Source organism: Schistocerca gregaria, chromosome 11, assembly GCF_023897955.1.
Source record: "Schistocerca gregaria isolate iqSchGreg1 chromosome 11, iqSchGreg1.2, whole genome shotgun sequence".
In the NCBI taxonomy this organism is placed as follows: domain Eukaryota; kingdom Metazoa; phylum Arthropoda; class Insecta; order Orthoptera; family Acrididae; genus Schistocerca; species Schistocerca gregaria.
The window spans coordinates 138,854,805-138,879,605 of NC_064930.1; the positions used below are offsets into that span (position 1 = coordinate 138,854,805).

A 24,801-nucleotide genomic window follows, 5' to 3' on the forward strand; every position below is an offset into this window, starting at 1 on the left:
TAATTATGCTAAATGGAGAAATACTAGAACAGGTGCAAAATATTAAGTATCTTGGAAGCAGGACAGACACCGACTGGACATTCACCACAGAAATTAAAACAAGGATAGCAATGGCAAAAGAGGCCTTTTATAAGAAAAGGAGAATTTTCTGCAGCAGTTGGGACAGAGAACTCAGAAAGAGACTTATAAAATGTTTTGTATGGAGTGTTGTTCTATATGGTGTTGAAACATGGACTATGAGGAAAAGAGAGAGAGAGAGAGAGAGAGAGAGAGAGAGAGAGAGAGAGAGAGAGAGAGAGGGGGGGGGGGGCTGGAGGCTTTCGAGATCTGGACATGGCGGAGGATGGAAACAAGTTGGATTGACAGAGTAAAAAATTAAGAGGTACTGAGAAGAGTGGGAGAGAAAACACAGTTACTAGATGTAATAAAGAGAAGAAAAAGAAATTGGATTGGGCATATATTAAGAAAGAATGACTGACTGATAAAAACAGTTTTAGAAGGTTATGTAGAAGGGAAATGGAAGCAAGGTAGGAAGAGATTCCAGATACTAGAGGACATGATGGATGGTACAACATACAGCAGCCAGCAGCCTTAAGAAGGAAGCAATGGATCACAGAAAATGGAGAGGGAAAGGACCTGCTAATATAGCAGATAACTGATGATGTTCTTAAAATGATCCATTTATTTGTTGGCTTTTGGTTTTCCCTAAAATTTTTAATATTCCATCCTAAGTTGAAAACACACTCAGATGGTCCACCTGCCTTCCATTATTGATAAGTTGTCTGCTTTATGTTTGTTTTTCACTCACCCATCTCAATACATTGTTTCAAAAGAGGTAAAAATGGCAAATTATCAGGTTAATCAAGGCAAAGGAAACACAGTAATCAGTACAAGATTGGGGGTATCAAAAACCAATAGTCATCAAACAACTGTACAATAAGTTCACAACTGTAAAGGAAAATCTGCCTGATAAAAGCAACACTTGGAAAGGACCATAAGTTATTTCAAATAAATAAATATGATAAAACTGGAAGTGCTACTGAAGTACTGGCAGAAACAATATCACCTTGCAATGGCATTTAATCACAGGTTGCACTGTTAGTAATGGGTTAAATAATGCTCTTATAAAATCCTATGTATCTCACAACATTTTACTCAATGATGTTCACAAGAATATATGGTTTAGAGTTTTAGAAAGGTTAGGATGGACTGTAGAAGTGTAGGAAAGAGTTCTGTTTACATTGGTGTCTGGTTTGAGAACGATGACAGAGATATTGCTTCAGCCTTGTGTTGCTCATGATGTACAACAGAATGGTGAAGCTGTCATGACCTGGAGGTGTATAACATTACAGAGCCAGGACACTTCATGGTGGTAAATGCTGCAATTAACACTCTCAGATACTGTGAAGGTTTGGAGGTTACAATGCCACCTTCTTTGTGCTGGCTATATGAAAGCTTCATTTTTTCGGTAAGGCAATGTGTCATGTCACATACCTGCAATGACAAAAGAATGGTCTCAGAATAAACACACTAAGCTGCATCCATGGGCACCACATACCCATGGCATCAATTCCATTAAAAACATGTGGAATGCCACAGATCACCATCTTCCAAAACAACCCAAGAACTTACAATGATTTGAGACTGACAGTCCGTATGCTGTGGAATGATTCTAAGAGTGCAGGGAACTGATTCAGTCTATTCTAGACAAGATTAGGACTTGTAGCAAGCCCAGAGGTGGACCTAAAAAGTACTAAAAAAATTGTTTTATTGTGCGACACTTTTCAATGTATGATAGATATTTCGTAATGACTTTATTATACATGTATATGAGTCCAAAACACTTTTCTATTCAGTAATTTTCTATCAAACATTTCAACATTGCTTAAATATTTAAAAGCCAATGTGGTACTACAGATGGCAACACAACATCATGTTTTAAGACCTAGAAGAATAAAATGTTGTCTTATCACCATAAAGCCATGATCTTAAGAGTATTTCAAAATTGAAATATGCGATCAGATAAAGCCCATACGCTTGAACTATTGTCAGAATGATGAAACGTCAAACCAGACATTTAATAACAAAACATAACAACAACAACAACTACTTTCAAACAAAATACAACACACCACTTTTGCAAAAACATGTTTATTCACAGAAAGCACAGTAAAAAATCATATTTAAATAATAGGAAGTCATTACAATAAAAGCTCACTCACGTCCATGAGCTCTGAATCATGTACACAAGTGTTTCACATGAAACACAGTTCACTGAACCCCACTAAAGTACTGGTATAAGCGCCAAGCATAATGTAAATTTTTAGCGCTACACAAGTTAAAAACATATTTCATTCTGTTGGGATATATTTGACATTCTCAGATATTTTGTAATATATTATTAAATAAACACAGCACAATTTCACACACTAATAATTACATAATCAGCACAACAAATGCCATTACGTTCACATTTCTTTGCTCTTACTCCAGTCTTGAAATTACTAGCCTGGTGGAAGGATGTGCCACAAATATTACATCATAACTGCCTTTATTAATGCATGCCTTTCAAAATGTCCCAAAGGAATAAAATATTTGCAACGGATATCACATTTGTGAGGCCTCATCCCAGTTTGTGTGATCTGTGGCTCTTGAAATTATCCAACTGGGGAAAACATTTGCCCCCAAGTTTCACACCTGTGGCATCCCTATCCATTGTGTAACAACATATGCCTCTTGAGATGACTCAACCGAGTAAAGGCTGTACCGCAAGTATCACATTTATGGGGTCTCTTACCAGTGTGTATTAGTAAGTGCCTCTTCAGACTACTATACTGCTTAAAGTATTTGCCACAAGTATCACATTTGTGATCTTTTTTTCCACTGTGTATTAATGCGTGCCCCTTTAGATGTTCCAAGCGAGTAAAAGATTTTCCGCAAGTATCACATTTGTAAGGTCTCTTTCCAGTATGTTTCAATGCGTGGCTCTTGAGGTAATCCAACTGAGTAAAAGACATACCACAAATGTCACATTTGTGGGGTCTCTCACCAATGTGTATTAGTAAATGCCTCTTAAGATGTTCTAACCGTGTAAAAGATTTGCTACAAGCATCACATTTATGTGGTCTCTCTCTAGTGTGTATCAGTGGTTGCCTCTTGAGACCAAACGACAAAGTGAGAGATTTGTCGCAGATACCAGATTTTTCAGGTTTCATCCCAGTGTTTATTAATGTTTGGTGCCTTAGCTTGCCCAACTGAGTATAAGACTTTTCACAACCATCACATTTGTGTGTTTTCACTGGAGTAATTAAAACACTGTTGGCATTGATATTACCTGTTGTAGATGAAGTTGCGGAATGATCATGTCAGTCTGGTTTCTCTGCAACACATGTCACAGTCTGAGTGTGATGTGTGTCATTAAAGGATTTCTTTGAACTTTTCCAACATTCCTTGGATGAAGATTGCTTCTCCGTCTGCACCATGATAGAAAGTTTTCTGTCACCTTCCAAGAAGATAATGTTTTCATGGTCATCACAGTTGTCAAATGTCTTATCAGCAGGTAAAACTTTACCACCTTCACTCATTTTCAAATGTTTGTTCAAGCTGTCATTACTGGGAAATACCTCACCACATGACTTACAAACATGTTTAGGTGGCTGCACACCATCTATGTGGATAAATACATGCATTACGAGGGAGTATTTTGATGGAAATTGCTGTAGACAGAAACTACAGCTAAATTCATGAACTTCTTTTACCTCCAAACTACAATTGTATCTTGTGCTGAATGAGTCGTCCTCTTGAGACAGTAATCCTTGGGTGAGACTACCACACATGGAGACGTGTGGCGACCCCTCTGCACCTATCCCCAGCTCATCAATGACTTCTCCTTGATTAACAGAGTCTTCAAACGAAATGCCACAGCTCCCACCAGTATTTTCAGTCAACCTGAAGAAAGAAGAGAAATACATTAAATATTGATAATAGGACACAATAATATCACTAAGGCATCCACCAAATCCAGGGCTGTACGCTGCAAGTCATCCAAGTAAATGTCTAAGGAAATATAATCTCAGTTAGGTTCAACCCTTTTAAAAGCAAAATGTCCAGAGAAATCTCAATAATTCATTTCTGACTCACTCTGCTTATTTTTCAGCAGCTACTTTAACTCCGGACTCCAGTTTCTTTAAAGTATGGTGCTGCAAGTTAGTTCTCTATGTCAATTAGTTAGAAACAGATATTCAAATTAGTATCAAGTTATGCCAAACATGAAAGCTTAAGATATTTCTGATATAGGAATGGTCCAACAAAACATGTCAAAAACTACCCTCAAATTTTTTACACATGAAGAAGACACCAAACGAAATGCACGGTCAAAATTTTTGCCACTACAAGGCACTGGCAACTTTAAGCTATTTTTTAATATTTGCAAATTTGTAGTGCACCAGGTGACAGTAGAAATCAATGCTGCAGCAACTGTGCATGCATAATAGAGCGCGCGCGCCCACACACACACACACACACACACACACACACACACACACACACACACACACACACACACACACACACACACACGAGGTCAGCAGTACAATTGTAAACAGGAAACACGACACAGCCTGTTCATAATATGCAAAGGATATTTCAGGTTATCATTTGTTAATAGTTTCTCTCACACCACACTACACTACACTACACAGTTAGTATGCTCTCAAATTAGCAACTCAAGTAACATCATTTATAAGTTATCAGATGCTTCTTGCAGTATTGGAAGTATTGACAATACAGATAAAGCTGAATCAACATTTATTACCATTAAGGGGAAGTTTATAAACAGAAGACTAATTACTGACGTCAAGCATAATCTCAAGAAGTGACATAGCTAGCATACAAGCCAAAATCTACACTGAACAGCTCTATGAGAGATACAATTCACTAACATACTTGTGACACTTACAAGACAGTAATTCTGACACTGTAATGGCCCAAAACTGGAAATGTTTTTTAACTTTCTTAGGCAATTAGAGGTGGTATTGGTACTACTCATCAGCAATAACTAAGCCACTGTACATCCAGATTCAATATTTTCTTTTCTCTTATAGTACTGGTTTAGGGAACTTAAGGGTTTTAAATATCCAGCTTTGTTTGATCTCCACGACAATATTACAAACAAAAATATAAGGGCACAAAGTAACAGTGAGTAACAAATTATTTCTACATCCATCTATCATGAAATAGATACGAAGCACAGTAGTCCGTGATTTATTTTCATGTGATTGTGACCTAATAGATAAGTGGTTATCAGATTTAGAGGCTTCAAGAGTCATTTCTAATACGGGTGCAGCTATGTTAAATGCAATGAAGATTTTTTTTTTCAGTAATCAGTGTCAATCCATTTCACAGTCTTTGACTGGTATGTTGTGGTTAGGCAATTTGAGATAGACACTACTTTCATCTTACACTTCTGATTAGAGTTGCTCTCATCACAGGTCAGTACTCTAGACCATCACAAGCTGTAACAATGGTTAACTCACAAATCCTCACTGTAATCCAACATGTGGCCAGCATAGTTGATATGAACACTTCACTGAGTGTTCATGGTGCTTGACTATCTATTCTTGCTACCATCAACCTGTGTGACATAAAATCTGTGTATTTCTGAGTAAGGGATCATGTACCTCTTACAATACCTGTGACAGTATGTATCAGTAAATAACATCCCCCTAGCAGTTCCCATTGTAATTACCAAAACAGTATTCATCATCAAACTATGAAATCATCATGTAACTTACATATTCAACATCTGAAGCCAAGTCTGTAAAGCTTTGAAAACCAGTTTATGGAATCAATAAGTGTTTCAAAAAAGTGACTGATTCCAGTTTACCTCAGTTATTTTGAATGCACAGTGCCAGATTCTGAAATACCCATAATGAATAAGGTTGATCTATTCCAAGTGTTCTTCCCATCATTTCTCTCTACACACTGTGAATGAGTCATTGTTTACAATTCTGTAATACAATACTACTACTGTGCACTATACATATCTGATCAGTATATTTTATATCAATATTTGACAATCATGCAGAGATAAGCTGACTATGGCTTTCACATCCAAATAACTAACAGTTATTGTTGCATTGTGTTCTTCAATCCTTGTTGGGAATTTTACTGAGACAGATCATCCAAAGTGGGACATCAAAAACTCCAAGAGTCCTCAGTCCAGACAATACAACAGTAAATCAACACTGAAGCTTACAAGAACAGTGATTCCCAACTAAACTCTGTACAAAATTATTAAAATGGTGTCTAGCTTCTTTATCAAAGTTAAGATAGTTCTTGCTGCTGGCCTATAAACTGTAAGTACTACATGCTTGGCTTGTGTTTTCTCATACACTACCCTGGCATGACATTCAAAGAGCTGTTCAACACCACATTCATCAAACTGAAGGAACTGCAACTTTACTCCATATTTTATGTATTCCTCCAGTCCCCCTTCTCCACATGTCCACACCACTGCTTTTTCCCTACCACTCTTCCCCGTCCACCCCCACTGCTAACTCTCACCATTCTTCCCCTCCTCCCTCTCTCCATTTTCCACCCCCAGTCCCCCTACCCCTTCCTATATCTCTTGTTGTACTGTCTGTACTTCTTTCATCTTGTTGTGTGGCCATGAAGTCATTTGGCCAAAAACCTGCCTCTTTCCTGCTACCCCCTCTTTGCATCCTTCCACAACTACCACCCCCACCCCCTGCACCACCAAGAGCTCAAGCAACTGCTTTAAATAATGAACTATGAATAATTAGTGTTGCAATGGCTACAGGAGAGAGAGAGAGAGAGAGAGAGAGAGAGAGGTGATTGGTTGTCTTTCCCTTATTTTACTTACTGCATTGTAATAATTTATCTATTGATAATACTAAATAATTATAAAAGCATATCACATACTTCAAGCACGCTCACTTGGAATAAACAAAAATTTATACTGCTCCTAATAATTCTGCAATGAACCATAGGAACTTACCTTATATTATCGTAAGCACATCCCATTGAGGATACCATCTGAAATATATCAAGAAACTATTACTGATATATGTATTGGAAAACTAGATAAATAAATTTCTACAAATACCCAATAACACTTAATTGTTACATAATTTAGTATCTGTAGTGCTCACAAATAACATGAAAACTTTCTGTGAATACCATGGCAGCTACTGAAATAGACTACAATATAAGTACGAATTCAAACTTCATTTCAACATATTTCACCTGCTATGCCTTGTGTGAAAATTTTCTTTTCTCTCATTATAGAAGTGTAGGTCACTGCATGGTTTGTCACTCTTCACAAGTCATGGATTTTAGTGAGCCCAAACCAATCTGCAAAGTTAAGTTGGAGTGTTTTGTAATGCCAATCACAAAATTCAGATCTAAATGAAACATTGGCTTGGAATGTTACAAACATTGATAAAGTTTGTAAACTCAAAAACTAGCAGACATGCTCAATTCACTACGAATTATAACACTGACATTACAAAAACTAGATTTGAAGATGAAGAAATACTAATTCAGGTAATAACATGCCACTGAAAACTGTAATTCCACAGTCGCAGATAGTGTTTATGGAAGAATATTTAAATCTTGCACTAACTTCATATTTGTAATCAATCAATGACTCATGGCATATTTCCTGACACACTTACATACATTGTAGTAAAACACATCTGCAAAACTGGAGCTAAGCAAACAACCTCTCATTACAGACCAATATCACTCATTGCAATCCTTTCAAACATATTTGAGGAAATGGCCTTTGATATAATACTGACTTATTTGACTGAGCAAAACTTGTTAACTGGCTTTTGTAAATAAACCAATACAAGAGCTCACAAATGAAGTGGAAACATAGCTAAACAAGAAAAATTATTTTATTGGAATAATCTGTGACCTTGCCAAAGGCTTTGATTGTGTGCATCACAAAATTCTACTTATGGCATAATGGCTTCCCGTTGCAGATATAAAATTTTATCTCTATTACATGAGGCACAGGATCTCAGCAACTGACTAGCTCTTGGTCATGAAAACAGCCTCAAAATGGGACAATGTAACATGTGGAGCACTACAGGGGTCATCAATGGGCCAACTCTAATTCTAACTTACATAAATGATGCTCCAATGATCTTAAGAAACAATTCCAAACATGTAATGTTTGCAGATGACAAGCCGCCTACTTAAGGGTCAAAACTTGACTGTGGCATGCAAACCACAAGTGGCAGCTGAACATGCTTACAAGAGCTTCACAGCTAACAGTTTAACTCTTCATTTCACAAAGACTCCGATTACACAGTTTCAGACAAGCAACAGTAACATTTTAGCATCACAATCAGTGTTACTCGTCATACTCTAAATGAAACAGTGTGTAAAATTCTTTGTGGTCCATCTGTATAACGTTTTAAAATGAAGTCAACACACACAAAAGCTAATCAAGATGCTCCATTCAGCACATTATACCCTAAGATACATCTCCCATTTAATTGACTTAAAGAAAACTGTCTAATTTTCACTTTATGTTGCCTTACAAAATTATCTTCTGGGGCACTGCAACTTAAGTAGCTGAAGTGTTTGTTCAGTAGATGTGAGCATAACAACATATAGAAGCCTTTCTTACAGATCTTGGAATTCTTATACCCCCTTCCCAAAATTTTTACTCCATAATGGTTTTCTGTTGCTGATAATAGAATAACCACTCTCAGCTGAACTGTGAGTCACCCAGTGACAATAGAAAACACAAAAACAATTTTTATTTGTCTTTGCACCCTTGTCCAGGGTTCAAAATGGAGTTATATACTCTAGCAGTAAAATATTCACAACAAGCTCTTGCTCAACACAAAGCAAGACACTGGGAACTCTTACCAGATCAAAAGAAAATGTAAGAAGTACCTAATTAGCCATTCTTCCTACAAATGATTTAAATATTTGATAGATACATGGCAAATAGGAGAGTTTGTTATAAAGCTGCAGAACAAGTAATACAATATTACAAACAGGACTCAATATTCACAAAAAATTATTTTATTTTTATTTATAAAACTATCTCCTTTGAAGAACACCATTGTAACAAAATAAACATTTGACTACTAGATCACATAAGCAGCAGCTTTTTCAAACAGCAGCTCTCCATTACATTTAGAGGGCAGAAGTGTGAAAAAACATTAAGCAGTATAGTGACAGTTCATTATTAATATGGTACAGACATTAAGTTTCTATGTTGTCTGTGGCTCATATTAATGTACACCTTGACTCTTTCCACATGTGAACATTCTTCTCCTTGACAGGATATAAGAAACTTGAATAAATGAATGAATGAATGAATGAATAAATAAATAAAAAAGAAATTAACAATATTTTCTAAAAGAAACTATGATAAAAATTATGAAAAGTATGCCACACCTACTCACTGCATTCATAATTAACAGACAAATATTAGAATGGCTATAGAAAATCGGTGCACATTGGGACCACCAAGTACCTGTCATTACACTTGACCTGCAGCATGACTGTCAGTTCTCTTTAATCTCATAACTACTACATCACACAGGACATTTGGATCTTTCCATCTACTACGAGCATGACAAAAAATGAAATAACCTATGGCCATCCTTATGATTTTAATTTATTTAGTTGCTACCAAATTCAACGCTTCATTGAGTCATCTTCAGGCTGTCTTTGATGTGGTACAAATTGATAAGATCCCCATGCACAACCCATCAGTTTCCAGCATTACTGGACACGCAGATAATGTGTCAGCACTCCAACCATCAACTGCCAATAAACCAAAGAGAACCATTTACCTTCCCTGCTACTATCCTTATGTGCTTCTTCAATTAGATAGTAATTACATTGCACCTAGATATTTAATCAACATAACTGTGTGAAGTAGCATACTACTATTGGCAGCTGATTGGTTACAGTGCTGACACATTATCTGCATATCCAGTAATGCTGGAAACTGGTGGGTTATGCATGGGGATCTTATCAACCTGTACCACATCAAAGACAGCCTGAAGATGACACAATGAAGCGCTCAAACTGGCAGTGTCTAAATAAATTAAAATCATAAGGACGACTGTAGGTGTTTTTATTTTTTATCACGATAGCAAATGGCCATCATTCCAGATACCTCCTGCTAAAAGGATGGACATAAAAAAACTTGATACTACAAGGGCTGTTAAAAAAGTACCTAACTTTATAAAATCAATCTTTATTGAGACATAATTGTTTGACACTAGTTACCTTCAAAGTAGTTCCCTTCAGCTTCTATACAGCTCTCACTATGCTGTTGCCACCACTGGAACTATCACTAGAAAGCCTCTTTTGATATGGTACACAACTGCTCTGTCGAACTCTGAATAATGTCTTCCACGCCCTGAAATCTGGTCTCTTTCAACAGGATAAGAAATCACTACTAGCAGTAAAAGGTACCCTCTGCCACACACTGTATGGTGGCTTGCAGTGTATGTGCTGGGCCAAAAGTCAATTTGTGCATTGTCAGGAGATTACAAAGGCTGACATACAACAGCTGTGTTGCATTTGGCCAAATAACTCTGAATTAACTGAGAGCAATGACATATATAATTTTTAGCTGTTGGCTGATGATGCTATGGTTGTCACCATTGAGTGATTAGAGGAGGATACAAGATGACTTACACAGAATTTCTAATTGGTGTGATGAATGGCACCTTGCCATAAATACAGAAAAATGTAAGTTAATGTTGCTGAGTAGGAAAAATAAGCTGGCAATGATTGAGTACAGCATTAGTAGTGTGCTCCTTCACACAGTTATGTTAATTAAATATCTAGGTGCAATGTAATTACTATCAAATGGAATGAGCACATAAGGATAGTAGCATGGAAGGTGAATGGTTCTCTTTGGTTTATTGAAAGAATTTTAGAAAAGTGAGGTTCATCTGTGAGGGAGACCATGTATAGAACAGTAATGCAACCCATTCCTGAGTACTGCTCAAGTGTCTGGGATCACCACCAAGTTGGGTTAAAGGAAGACATTGAAGCAATTGAGAGCCAGGTTGCTACATCTGTCACCAATAGGTGTGATCAACACATAAATACTATATTCTGCTAAAAGTCATTGGATCTCGACCAACACAAGCAGCAATGTTGCGATACGATAAACTGCAATCGCGACAGGCTACAATCTCACCTTTATCAAAGTCGAAAACGTGATGGTATGCATTTCTTCTCCTTACACGAGGCATCACAACGACGTTTCACCAGGCAATGCCGGTCAACTGCTGTTTGTGTATGAGAAATCAGTTGGAAACTTTCCTCATGTCAGTACGTTGTAGGTGTCACCACTGGCGCCAACCTTGTAGGAATTCTCTGAAACGCTAATCATTTGCATATCACACCACCTTCTTCCTGTCGGTTAAATTTCGCGTCTCTAGCACGTCATCTTCGTGGTGTAGCAATTTTAATGGCCAGTAGTATATCATATGAGAAGACTGCCAATAGCATTCAAGAAGCTATTTACAACAAAAATAAATTCAGCTCAATTTATAGCATGACTGGAGTGTTTCAGATAGGCCATGTGGCAATGACAGAGTAAAATTTCAGACACAATGGAAGAAAGAGATTGAAAAGGGATCCATAATTTAGAAACTGAACAATCTTTCAGATACAAAATAAAGAATTCTTGCCCAGAATAGGTGGAAATCAGATTCCCAAAAGATGAAAAAATGATACATTAAGATTTAAAGATGATAAAACAGAATTATCAAGAGCTTTGTAAAAACAGATTCAGGAAATTGGGAAGAAATAAGAGAAGATTCAGCTAACAGCCTTGCTGCATTGAATGCATAGGTTCACTCCAGATCATATAAGTTAAGAAAGTTGGGCATGCAAATGTCCTGTATTCAGTTACAGACCTCTCTGCAGTGTCACTAATGTTATGGCATGTTATATTATTGACAGTTTCCACACACAGGGTGGGGGACATTAAGCTCAATGGACCCCTGGCTGCAGCGAAAGGCATAGGCTGTGTGCCAGCACTGAGTTTCACCCTCATCCTTCCTTCCATCAATATCACTAACACTCATCACAGTCATCCACATGACACATATACACACACACTTTACACTTTGTACTAGATCACAGGAAGGCAATGGCAAACCACCATCACTGAGACCTCACCATGAACAGTGATCCGAGATTTTTGCCTCTGGTCATCCAAGCTCATTCCCCAAGCATGGGGCTACTTTGACTTTCTGAGGAGAGAAAAAGAAGCAATCCCAGTGAAAAGAGTAAGAAGCTACCAGAGGAGGGAAATACAGTGTGTCACAGCAATAGAACGAAGAATGAAGTGCTAGAAAAATGATACACTAAAAAATAAAATAAAATAAATAAATTTTAAGAATATTGAAACATCACAAGCATTTCAGAAAAAGAGGAATTTGTCACATCTAATATAAAGTGCTAGGAAATCTTTTCTGAAACTATCTGTCTGCCACAGTCTTGTAAACACGTAAAACATGGACAATAAAGTAATTCAGACAAGAAGAAAATATGAGCTTTTGAAATGCCGTGCTGCAGAAGAATGATCAAAATTAGATGGGTAGGTTGAATAAGTAATCAAGAAGTACTAAATGAAAGTGGGAAAAAAAGAAATTTATGGCAAAGCTTGACTGAAAGAAGGGATTGGTTAATAAGACATACCCGCGGCATCAAGAAATCATCACGAATTTGGTACTGGAGGGAGACCAAGGCATGAATACAGAAAGTTGCCTCTAATAGATAAGGGTGCGGCAGATATGCAGAGGCTTGCACAGAATAGACCAGTTTTTTTACTATAAACCACAACAACAAGTAACAAAAAAAAAGAAACTAAATTACTGAGAAAGCTAAGACAAACTTTGAGAACATAAACATTTGTAATTTTTTCATATATAGAGCAAGAGACTGACATAATTTCAGTCAAAGGGTTTATGCGACAAGTTGCCCTGGAATATCATGCTATTACACATTAGTGAATGACAACAGGATAAGTAAGTCGACTTTCTGACCTTTCTTCTTAAAGCTGCTGAGCTCATGATCTTTAATATGCGAGTTCCACTGCAGGTTCTTATCAATAGAAGAACATAAAAACATCAGAATATTTTGTTTCATTTAATAATTCATTCTTACACAACATTTTAAGGCTGTTTTCAAGCCTTGTTTAGTAGAGTATTCAACGTATTGTGTTGTATCTACATTTGGCATGCAACTGGACATTTCCAAGAAAATTACATTTTCAAGTGTTAACGTTTCTCCATTAGGCTTGATTTTAATCACCAGGAAATAACTATTGCAACTTCTTTTATGTGTGGTGGCAAATTATTTACACAACACAAGAACAAGAGCAGACTCAATATCCATTCATGTAGTACACCTGTGGTGATTATTCCATTCTGAAGATGCTGTTTCATTGTGTGTGACACTCAGCATCTTTTTCATAAGACGGGATGAAAACCAGTAACTAGCAAGTGCTCTGATATCTTACTATTTGAGCTTCTCAATGAGAATATTTAGAACCATACAATGAAACTCTTTTCACAATTCAAAGGGAATTACTATAATTCTGTGACTTGAATTTTGTATAATCTGATTCATAAATTGAAAAATATGTTCTGTGGACACACACACACACACACACACACACACACACACACACACCACACATACACAAAATTCCAGCTTTCGCAGCCAACGGCTGCTTCATCAGGAAGGATGAAAGGATTTGGGTTTTAAGGGAGAGGGTAAGGAGTCATTCCAATTCCAGGAGCAGAAAGACTTACCCTTCAAGGAGGTGTTAAATTGTGAGACTATCATATTGTGAGACTATCATGCAATTATCAATATTAATTTTTGGAATAAGTACACAAGCTCTTAAAACAAAATAACAAATAGAAAATCTACAGTAAACTTCAGACGATAAATTTCGGATCCATTTGAAATTAAGACACAAACCTCTAACCCTGTTTCGCTGTGTAATTGAAAAAGTGACCAGAGAATAGACAAAGTTACTTCCAAAATCTACCACAGGTAGTAGAATACAAATTGACTGGAAAAGGAAAAGTCGAAAAACGATTGTGTAACATTTGCAGATGACTTAACAATTCTTGCAAACAGTATAGAGGCAGTACAAAAACAGATAAAAATACAAAAATTAACATCATGGAAAGCCAGCGTCACAGAAAGCAAGACTACATACACTCCTGGAAATTGAAATAAGAATACCGTGAATTCATTGTCCCAGGAAGGGGAAACTTTATTGACACATTCCTGGGGTCAGATACATCACATGATCACACTGACAGAACCACAGGCACATAGACACAGGCAACAGAGCATGCACAATGTCGGCACTAGTACAGTGTAATCCACCTTTCGCAGCAATGCAGGCTGCTATTCTCCCATGGAGACGATCGTAGAGATGCTGGATGTAGTCCTGTGGAACGGCTTGCCATGCCATTTCCACCTGGCGCCTCAGTTGGACCAGCGTTCGTGCCGGACGTGCAGACCGCGTGAGACAATGCTTCATCCAGTCCCAAACATGCCCAATGGGGGACAGATCCGGAGATCTTGTTGGCCAGGGTAGTTGACTTACACCTTCCAGAGCACGTTGGGTGGCACGGGATACATGCGGACGTGCATTGTCCTGTTGGAACAGCAAGTTCCCTTGCCGGTCTAGGAATGGTAGAACGATGGGTTCGATGACGGTTTGGATGTACCGTGCACTATTCAGTGTCCCCGCGATGATCACCAGAGGTGTACGGCCAGTGTAGGAGATCGCTCCCCACACCATGATGCCGGGTGTTGGCCCTGTGTGCCTCGGTCGTATGCAGTCCTGATTGTGGCGCTCACCTGCACGGCGCCAAACACGTATACGACCATCATTGGCACCAAGGCAGAAGCGACTCTCATGGCTGAAGACGACACGTCTCCATTCGTCCCTCCATTCACGCCTGTCGCGACACCACTGGAGGTGGGCTGCAAGATGTTGGGGCGTGAGCGGAAGACAGCCTAACGGTGTGTTGGACCGTAGCCCAGCTTCATGGAGATGGTTGCGAATGGTCCTCGCCGATACCCCAGGAGCAACAGTGCCCCTAATTTGCTGGGAAGTGGCGGTGCGGTCGCCTACGGCACTGCGTAGGATCCTACGGTCTTGGCGTGCATCCGTGCGTCGCTGCGGTCCGGTCCCAGGTCGACGGGCACGTGCACCTTCCGCTGACCACTGGCAACAACATCGATCTACTGTGGAGACCTCACGCCCCACGTGTTGAGCAATTCGGCGGTACGTCCACCCGGCCTCCCGCATGCCCACTATACGCCCTCACTCAAAGTCCGTCAACTGCACATACGGTTCACGTCCACGCTGTCGCGGCATGCTACCAGTGTTAAAGACTGCGATGGAGCTCCGTATGCCACGGCAAACTGGCTGACACTGACGGCGGCGGTGCACAAATGCTGCGCAGCTAGCGCCATTCGACGGCCAACACCGCGGTTCCTGGTGTGCCCGCTGGTGCTGTGCGTGTGATCATTGCTTGCACAGCCCTCTCGCAGTGTCCAGAGCAAGTATGGTGGGTCTGACACACCGGTGTCAATGTGTTCTTTTTTCCATTTCCAGGAGTGTATATTAAAAAACAGGGGTATGCCCATACAATCAAAAATTATGCACACGTGGAAATATTAGAAGAGAAATTGAAGTGTCCAGTAGAAGTCATCCAGGCTAATGGTGGGAAGAATCAATTTATTGAAGTAACATTACAAAAGACGTATTTTTTTAGCATTAACTTAACAAAAGATATTTATAACAAAAATCATTCTCCAGAGATGCAAAAATGCAACATTACAAGCCAGTAAAACTGCCAGAATGCATCTACGCATTCAATACGCTAATCTTAGGAGTAATAAAAGAAAATTGTGAAGAAGATATTAGGAAACAGAACAACAGTAAAAACATGATTTGAATTAAGGAGTATCACAGTCATATACAACAGCACAGCAAAAATACATGTTAAATAGGAAAATAACAGTTATGATCTATGGGCACATCCCAAGAATGAGTGGTGATGATCATGAAAGAAAAACAGGACCACATTTTGAAAAATTAAAAAACTAACATTCTGCCCTAGGAAGGTGTGTGGCACATCATATCAACCACAACATGGGCTGGATTGTGATCACACAGTGACCATCGAAAACAAGCTAGTCTATTTAGAAGTTAGCACCTACGCTGCAATTTCAACACTAGTCTGAGCACAGGGGCAATGGCAGCCAATGTAACTCACCAGTCTTCAATAATGGCAGCATTTACCTGCTGGAAAATGGTAATAGTAATGCAGTGTGGCATTCCAGATTGGTCCTCAACAAGCAACATCATCTGTTCTCTAAATATCTTGGGCCATACCTTGACCCCTGCCATTGACACAAATCACTCTTTGTACACTTGTGTCAATCTTTCATGAATTTCCATTCCTCGCACTCCTTTGGCTATCAGGAAATGCACTACAGCCCTTTTCTCTTCTTCTGATGTCTTCATTTCTCTGGTTTCAACACGACTGAGTGCTGTGAATAACTGACGCATGCAAGTGATCACTATCGTCACAAGGGTGTGCGCCTATTCTAGGGACCTCATCTTCTTCCATGAGCAATGGTATTATGATACCTTCAGTGGTTTTCATTTTTCAGCTTTTGGCTCACTTATTTTTGAATGACCTGGCACAAGAAAAGGAGTGAAAATATGAAAAACAAGTCAACAACCTTGAGTTGAATCCATTTTCACTTCTTACCCAAGTGGGCCTTAAGAAACTTTGATACAGTATGTTTCATTTAGTGTATGACAATCAACTGCTTCTTGTGTTATCACGTCACTTATTTGCTTGATGTACAATAATATGAGTCTCTTTAACATTAAGACAAACTATTTGCCACAAAACAGCTGTAGCACTGTTCAGCTTTATCTACACAGTGTCTGGTAAGGCAGGATGTTACCTCATCTGGTAAGTCTGGACTAGCAGCAACGTTATGAGGAAATTAAAATGTCTTAAAACATTCAATTGTCAAATTATATAAAGAGTGACTCCATGAAAACTGATAGTGAAGATAAAGCTAGGAAGTGGGCTGCCACAGAAATAGTAGAATGATTCTGGGATTTGGCACCTGGCAGAAAAATCAACAGTCCAGAATATCAGCTGCCACGTTATAGAGTGTTCAATCAATGAGAAACCTGTCTGATGTACACAAACAAGTGTCCACTACCGATCAAGCCATCAATGAATACACCTTAGATTAACACCGGTAAAAGGGTTGATGTTTGCTCAAATTTTAGAACTGTTTTCAATGACTGGAATAAAGGTAACACGTTGTGCAATAGAGAACATAAACGATTTGTTTGTTATGACGACAAATTGTTACTAAATTTATATAATTTCATGAAGCAATATTTAAATAAGATTAATGCAGAATTGAATCAGCAGTGTAGAGAATGACGTAACATAATATAAAAAGTAGACATAATTAGAGGTGACAAGAAGATCTGATTGATAAAATGAAGAAAACTAATAGAAAGAATATGACTGAAGTTAGCAGTAAGATTAGCAAATTCAGGACGACGATGACAGAGAATTTTGAAAAAAAAAATTGTCATTTCATTTGTTCGGAGGGGAGACTTCACATAATGGATGTAATTAATAGTGAAACAAACAACAAAGGAGTAAACTTTGGCTGAAAATTTATTAGAAAATGTAAATGAAATTTTGAAGCAAAAAAAAAAAAATGCATCTACCAGTGCCAAAAGTGACTACAAGGCAACAGAAATTGAGGATAATTGAAAACATCAAATGGATATCATTAATTTTTGCCAGGAAAAATCAGTTGTGGTAGTATAAGCTTGATATGGCAATGATTGTGGTGGTGATGATGATGATTGTGATGATGATGATGATGATGATGATTGTGGTGGTGGTGGTGATGGTGATGATTGTGATGATGATGATGATGACTGTTATTGTGGTGGTGGTGACAGCTGCAATGAACTGAAAACTCAATCTCAGTAAGAAGATGCTAACAAAGGATGTGGGCATACATTGTACGGAAGTTTAAAATGAAAAAATGATAATGTTAATGAAATTGTGACATAATGCCAGACGTAGGAACAATCTGAAATTTCAAAAAATGGTGATTAAGTGAACTAAGTGCACTAACTGAAAGTACTGTAAATAAAGGAAGACAAGTGTATACTAGTAGGAAATGATATTGGTGATAAAACTAACAATCCTCTCAGTAGAAAATAAAGTCAAAATTACTAAAGTTGAGAAGGTAAACAAATTGCAAAAAGCAATTACCAACAGGTATGCTGCATAAAAGAAAGCAGCATCTAGTATATGGAAAGATGTTCAATGCTTTTCAGATCTATGGTAATGTATTTCCAATGAGTGCATCAGTAAATGCAGTATACTCCAAGTGCATTTAAGCAGCCATGAGTTCCAAGTATTACATGAAAGTATCACACATTTTTCGCTGATAAGTTGTACTTCTTAAGAATAAATTACTAGTTCTAGGTAAGTGTTCTTTTCTGAGAAATAAGTTATGGATGACATAAAACTGCAATGGGATATTTCAATGACAGTGAACAAAAGTTAAATGAACAGCTGACTTGAAAATTTATTATGGTCTTCAACTTCACAGCCTTCTCCCTCCTATGCTGCTATTGTCATTCTTATTTTCTTATTTCATGTTCTTTACTCATCCATCATTTTTTTTTTTGTATCAAGTAGTCTTCATCATCCACACACATAAAAATATGTATGTGTTTGTATGATCCACATCACCATCTAAACCACCAGATCAATTTCACCCAAAATTGTTACATGTACCACTTGCTATCTGGAAGTAAGTACTGTAGGGATAATTTATCTTCCGTGACAAGAATTCCCTTACCCAGCACGTTGAAGGCCACACCAAGGTCTTCACACACAGGCAATATCTCACAATCCTGGTCCCAACACAGATTTCTCTGCTGTATCATCACATCACTCAATCCTCCCACTACCCTCAAGAATCAGCTACAAAGGATGCCTGCTTTGTCATACATCATCACTCTGGACTGGGACAATTGAACCATAGATTTTGTCAGGGCTTTGATTATCTTTCATCCTTCCCTGAAATAAGGGACATCTTCCACAACATCCTTCCCACCCCTTCTAAAGTGGTGTGCTGTTACCCACTCAACCTACACAATGCCCTAGCCCATCCCTATGCATCCCCCCTCCCCACCCCTCCAAACCCTTGCCACAGGGACCATATCTTTGCACAAGTTATGTTGGTATGACTACCAACCAGCTTCTCCTATCATGAACGGGCACCGCCAAACTGTGGCCAAGTGCAAAGTGGATAACACTGAGCCACAACATGCAGCTGAGCACAACATGCTCAACTTCAATGGCTACTTCAGAACCCAAGCAATCTGAATCCTTTCCTCCACTACTGGCTTCTCTAAACTACACACTTTGGAGTTATCCTTACAATGCATCTTCTATGCCTGTGATCACCCTGGTCTCAGTCTCAGGTAACCCACTTTCCCCACACTCTCCACTCAATACTTTAACCTTCCTCTGTCTTGTCACTCAGTCTCAATTGTGTCCCCATGTCACTTTTGGTGTGTGTCACTTCCCACCAGCCATTATGAATCATGTTAACCCATAGCTGCCACACCCCCCTTCTGCATTCCTAGCTGACAAACCAGCCACCTCCCTATGAGCCACTAGCCCCAGACTCTGCCTTGTCTCTCATCTACCTTTACCCATCTGTACCAACACTCCCCCGTCACAACCAATCCACCTGCCAGAAAATAGCATTGGCACTGTTAGTGTAGCCAGCAAGCCAGCACACCATGTAGGGGCACAGAGGTGTGTGTGTGTGTGTGTGTGTGTGTGTGTGTGTGTGTGTGATATGCTGTAAACAAAGTAAGCCCAGGTGTTTCAGAACAGTTCATACAGCACAAATAGCTCCTCAGCAGACAACCTCTTCAGTTTCTCATGTTGAACCAATGATATAATGAATTATGATTGCAGTGAGCAAGGAATCATCAGGGCTGTACCATGGCAAAATGATACCTCATCATATGAATCACATTTATTGTTACACCATGTTCACAGTCATGTCCAGAGATACCACCATGCATGCAGCCACTTGAAACATGCACCACACCACGGATGCAGGCCAGTGGAAGAATTATTATACTTGGGGGACAATCACCTGGTCTTGCATGGGGCTTGTGGCAATAAGCAAAGACAGAATGACACCTGTATAGATACATGTACATTATTGAGGACCAGATGAATCCCTTCTTATGCTGAGGATGGTCTCTTCCAACAGGATGACTGTCCATGTTGCATGGCCACAAAGGTGACAAGAGTGGTTTGAGGAGTGTGATAGTGAACTCGTGCTGATATCTTGGCCACCACATTTGCCTGAATATAACATGATGGAACACACTTGGGACACTGTGTAACACCAGCTCTGTGTCCACAAACCACCAGCCCATAATTTAAAGGAACTGCATGAGTGTGTCTAGTAGTCTGCTCCTACATACCTCTGGAAACCGAGCAAGGACTTGTTAAATTAATACGGTGGTCATAATATTTTGTCTCATCAGTGTAAAATCGGTCCCATCACAGTTCTCATAATGTAGAATATAAGTAGTAACGAACGTTAAAAATTAAAGCAGATCTTGTCACTGATGTGCAGGTCACATATGCCATGGCAGATTGTTCCAGCTGGTTTTTACTATTCAATACACGTGACTGTTTAGCTTATGGTTCTTTTAGACACTCCTTTTACACTCCTGAATGTAGTAGATCTGTATGTCTTTACTGACAGGTACTCTAATGTGGATCTGTTTGTACAACCATGACATGTATTGTCAAATTCTCTCATAAAGTGTGTTGGTACATTGCTTTATCAGTTATAGGATCTGGTGTAACTGACAGCATGTCACAAATACGTGATGTTTGCTTCATTCCTTAAGTTATTGATATTTTTGTTTGGTCACTGCCATTGGTTTTTTATGTTATGAGGATGATATTGAGGGTGCCTACCCATCTCCTAAAGACCTTGACATGACTAGGTTCAGCTAAGGTTGATAAAGGCTTCCACAAACTAACTTCTACCAAATTTCCAGAGCACCAAATTAGCCATGGCTGACCATAGTATAAGTATAGAAACTGGCCTTACAAGAGATTATAAACAGAATGGACATATTTAGATGATCTTTCTCTTTCTTGGACTGCATAACTGAAGGTACCATTGTAATTAAGGCCCAAGATGCTCTAATAAACCAAATGGCATGGAGATTGGGGGCCAACAGTTTGCAGCCTGCAGTTGCCATCCCCAGCACAAGTGGCTGTGCAGACGGCAATAGATGACTGGTGCCAGGGTAACTGTCAACATATATAAGATGTCAACCTTAGCAGAGCACTATCATCTGGAAACACTTTAACATGGAATGTCTGCAGAAACATCATGGAGAACTTCCAATTTGGTCCAGGTGGACACTCAAGAATTCTACAAATAAGAAATATGCTGGGAAAACATCACATTGCATACATTTTAATGTCATCTAACGTATATCTAAAAAAAGTAAAAAACAGACAATGCTTATCAGTGTGCTTTTATGTGACTAAGAATGTTCTTACAACAAAAGGTGTTGGTTATATACACATTAGCTAGAAGGAGAAGAATTATTTCATTTTACATTCAGTATCAACAATGTATTCAATGTAGGAACACTGTTAAATTTAAGTTCATTAGTTACATATTCCAAAGATCATTTGAACAATTCTTTTATTGATATGTGGAGCAATTCAGTTTACAGGATATGTATACCCAATATGTGTTAACACTAATTAACACATTTTTGTCCTACTCATGCAGTTACACTTAAAACAAGTTTATTAATTTTTTTTTTACAGGCTACTAGTTTTAAATAGATTTAGAAATAGAAAGAGTTGTAATGGAGAGATGATTTTAAGTTAAAATTAAAATTTGCTTTGTTATCTTCTCAGGCATTTTATGTTACAATGCAAATGATCAAATAATTTTGTTGGTGGATTTTAAACTCCCTGAGTTACTGGCACCTTTAATGATGAATAATAAGTCTCTTTTCCTCCAGTGTCGTAGGTATGGACCTCTCAGTTCCTCTCAAATTCTTATCGATTTTTTATGACAAATTTCATTCAGGGCAACTATATGTACTGTGACTGGGCAGTTAAAATGCACCACATATTATTCTTACTGCTTGTTTTTGTGCAATCAATACTTTCTAACGCTTGAGTCACCATAGAAGATTATTCCATAAAACATTATTGTGTGAAAATAGGCAAAATATGTTAGGATGTTAATTCGTTTGTTTCCAAGTAGCTATTACATGAGAGCAAAAGCAGCTGAATTTAATTGTTTGTGAAGCTCAGTAACATGCTTCTTCCAGTTCAAAGTTTCATAAATATGTGCACTCAAAAATTTGGAACATTTGACCCTATTAACTGATTATTACTCATGTGTGACATTAATTGTTGGTATAACTCAATTTGTTTTACAGAATTAAATACAGAGATTTTTTTTTTCAAATTTTAAAGTGTCCATTTTCTGAGAACCATTTAATAATTCTAATAATTCTTTGGAAAACAACATTTACAATGTCTTCTGATGCTGTCTCACCTGTGGGAGTTGTAACACTACTATCATCTACAAAAAGTATAAATTCTGCTTGTTGAACGTTAGGTGGAAGGTCATTCACCTACACACTGACAGAAAAAAAAGTCTCAGCATCACAAAGGAATTGTGCAAGAAACAAAAGTTGGTCGGCATATTGCAACATCTGAAATAAGATGTCTATTCAAACTGTGCGCCAATCGCATAAGAGTGTCAATGGTAGGATGCAAATCAATTCTGCTTCAAATACATGCTATAACAGCACGCTTGCGTGTTAGTTACCTCTGAGACTGAGCATGGTGAGCTGATGTTAGTCAAGAATGCACTAAGGTGACAAAGATGCTATTATGAACAACTCATTGAATTTGAACAAGATGTTTACTAGGACTATGAGAAGCTGGATGTTCCTTCTGTGATACTGCAGAAAGTCTTGAGAGAAATGTAGCCACTGTACATGACTCCTGCGATGGTTGCCACAAGAATGTATGGTCTCAAGATAACCAGGCTCCAGACAGACACATGGCAGTATCGAGAGGGAAGGCCATAGTGTTTGACACATGGCTCTGGTACATCGTGCTGCATCTGCAGCAGCAATTTGAGCAGCAGTTGGCACCACAATGAAAAAGTGAACTGTTACAAATTGGCTACTTCAAGGAAAGCTCCGAGCCAGAGTCCCATAGTGTCCATTCCACTGACCCCAACCACCGCCATTTATGACATCAGTGGTGACAACCAACAGCTCCCTGCAGGGCAGGTTGGAGGTCTGTCAGTTTTTCTAATGAAAGCCTTGGTGCTAGTAATGTCTGTTTCCGTTAGGGGGAGGCCAGTTGAGAGCCCAAAACCAACCTTACTGAGCCTACATTTGGAGTTCTGATCCGGGGTGCAATTTTGTATGACAGCAGGAGCACTCTCATGGTTAAGTGGTTAACCCATGCACCCTGATCCCAAATTTGTATGTCAATCTGGTGATTCAACCTGCTGTGCAGCCTTCGTGAACATGAACAGCATTCCAGGATGTGTTTTCCAACAGCATAATGCTAGCTCACATAGCACTGTTGTAACCCACCATGCTCTACAGAGTATCCACATGTTGCCTTGGCCTGCTTGATCACCAGATCTTGCTCCAATTGTCAATAAAATTCTTCTGGGTTTGAGGCAGCATTGTCAACTATAAAATTCCAATGTTTCGGTGACTGTTGCAAGGCGCCTTTCTCAGGGTGTGTTGCTAACTGCTGAAGAAGGTGCCTTGCAACAGTCGCCAAAATGTCGGACTTTTATAGCTGACAATGCGGTGTCAAAACCAGAAGAATTTTATTGACTGTGACAATGGCCACAGAAGCCTACATTTGCATCTCTCCAGTTGATTACATAGTGGACATCATCAAACGACAACTCCAGCACCATCCACAAACAGCATTAAATGTCCCTGTATTGACTGACTAACTGCAACAGAAATAAATGGAACTCCATCCCACAAACTGACATTTGGCACCTGTACAACAAAATGCATGCATGTTTGCATGATTTCATTCATCATTCTGGCAGTTATACCGATTATTAATGTACCAGCATATAACATTTGCAACAGCTATCTTGCACTTACATTAACCTGTGATCTTGCATGTCAACTCAATTTGTTACCTAGACAAATGTATTGCTGAAATTTCATTACTCTGCACTAATTGTTTTTTGGTGTTGCGATTTTTTTCCGTCACTATATGAGGTATAGGAGTGGACCAAAAACCAAACCTTGTGGGCCCCAATTTATGATCTCTCTCCAGTAACTAAAATTTTCTACCCTTTCAACATTATTTCAATCCATCAGCCCAACATTTTGCATTCTGTTTTTTCAAGTATGATTCCTACTACCTGCATGTAAAGCCATCAAATCCAAAAAAGTTTAGTTTTTCTAAGGGAATGACATGTTCTACACATTCAAACGCCTTGGAAACATCACAAAAAATACAAATTGGTGAGGTTTTATTAGCTAGGGCTGTACAATTCTATGAGTGAATGCATAAATAGCATTTTCACTCGAGTAAC

General features: G+C 38.6%; 1 protein-coding gene across 6 annotated transcripts in view; it reads right to left on the bottom strand.

The window, feature by feature from the left end:
- Positions 1-2,065: 2,065 nt before the first annotated feature.
- The window catches only part of LOC126295352 (zinc finger protein 555-like), a 77,104-nt gene continuing 54,368 nt past the window's right edge, over positions 2,066-24,801 (bottom strand). For 2 of the 6 annotated variants that reach the window (XR_007552464.1, XR_007552463.1), the window contains exons 5-7: positions 7,267-7,374; positions 7,019-7,056; positions 2,066-3,948 (exon numbers count right to left, since the gene is read on the bottom strand). Coding sequence is in view for 4 of the 6 variants with exons in the window: in XM_049987821.1 (XP_049843778.1) it covers positions 3,366-3,948; positions 7,019-7,056 (621 nt within the window). In the remaining 2 variants the exon portion in view is untranslated. The remainder of the gene's footprint in view (positions 3,949-7,018; positions 7,057-7,266; positions 7,375-24,801) is intronic. The other 4 variants (XM_049987821.1, XM_049987820.1, XM_049987822.1 and 1 more) reach the window with 2 other exon arrangements.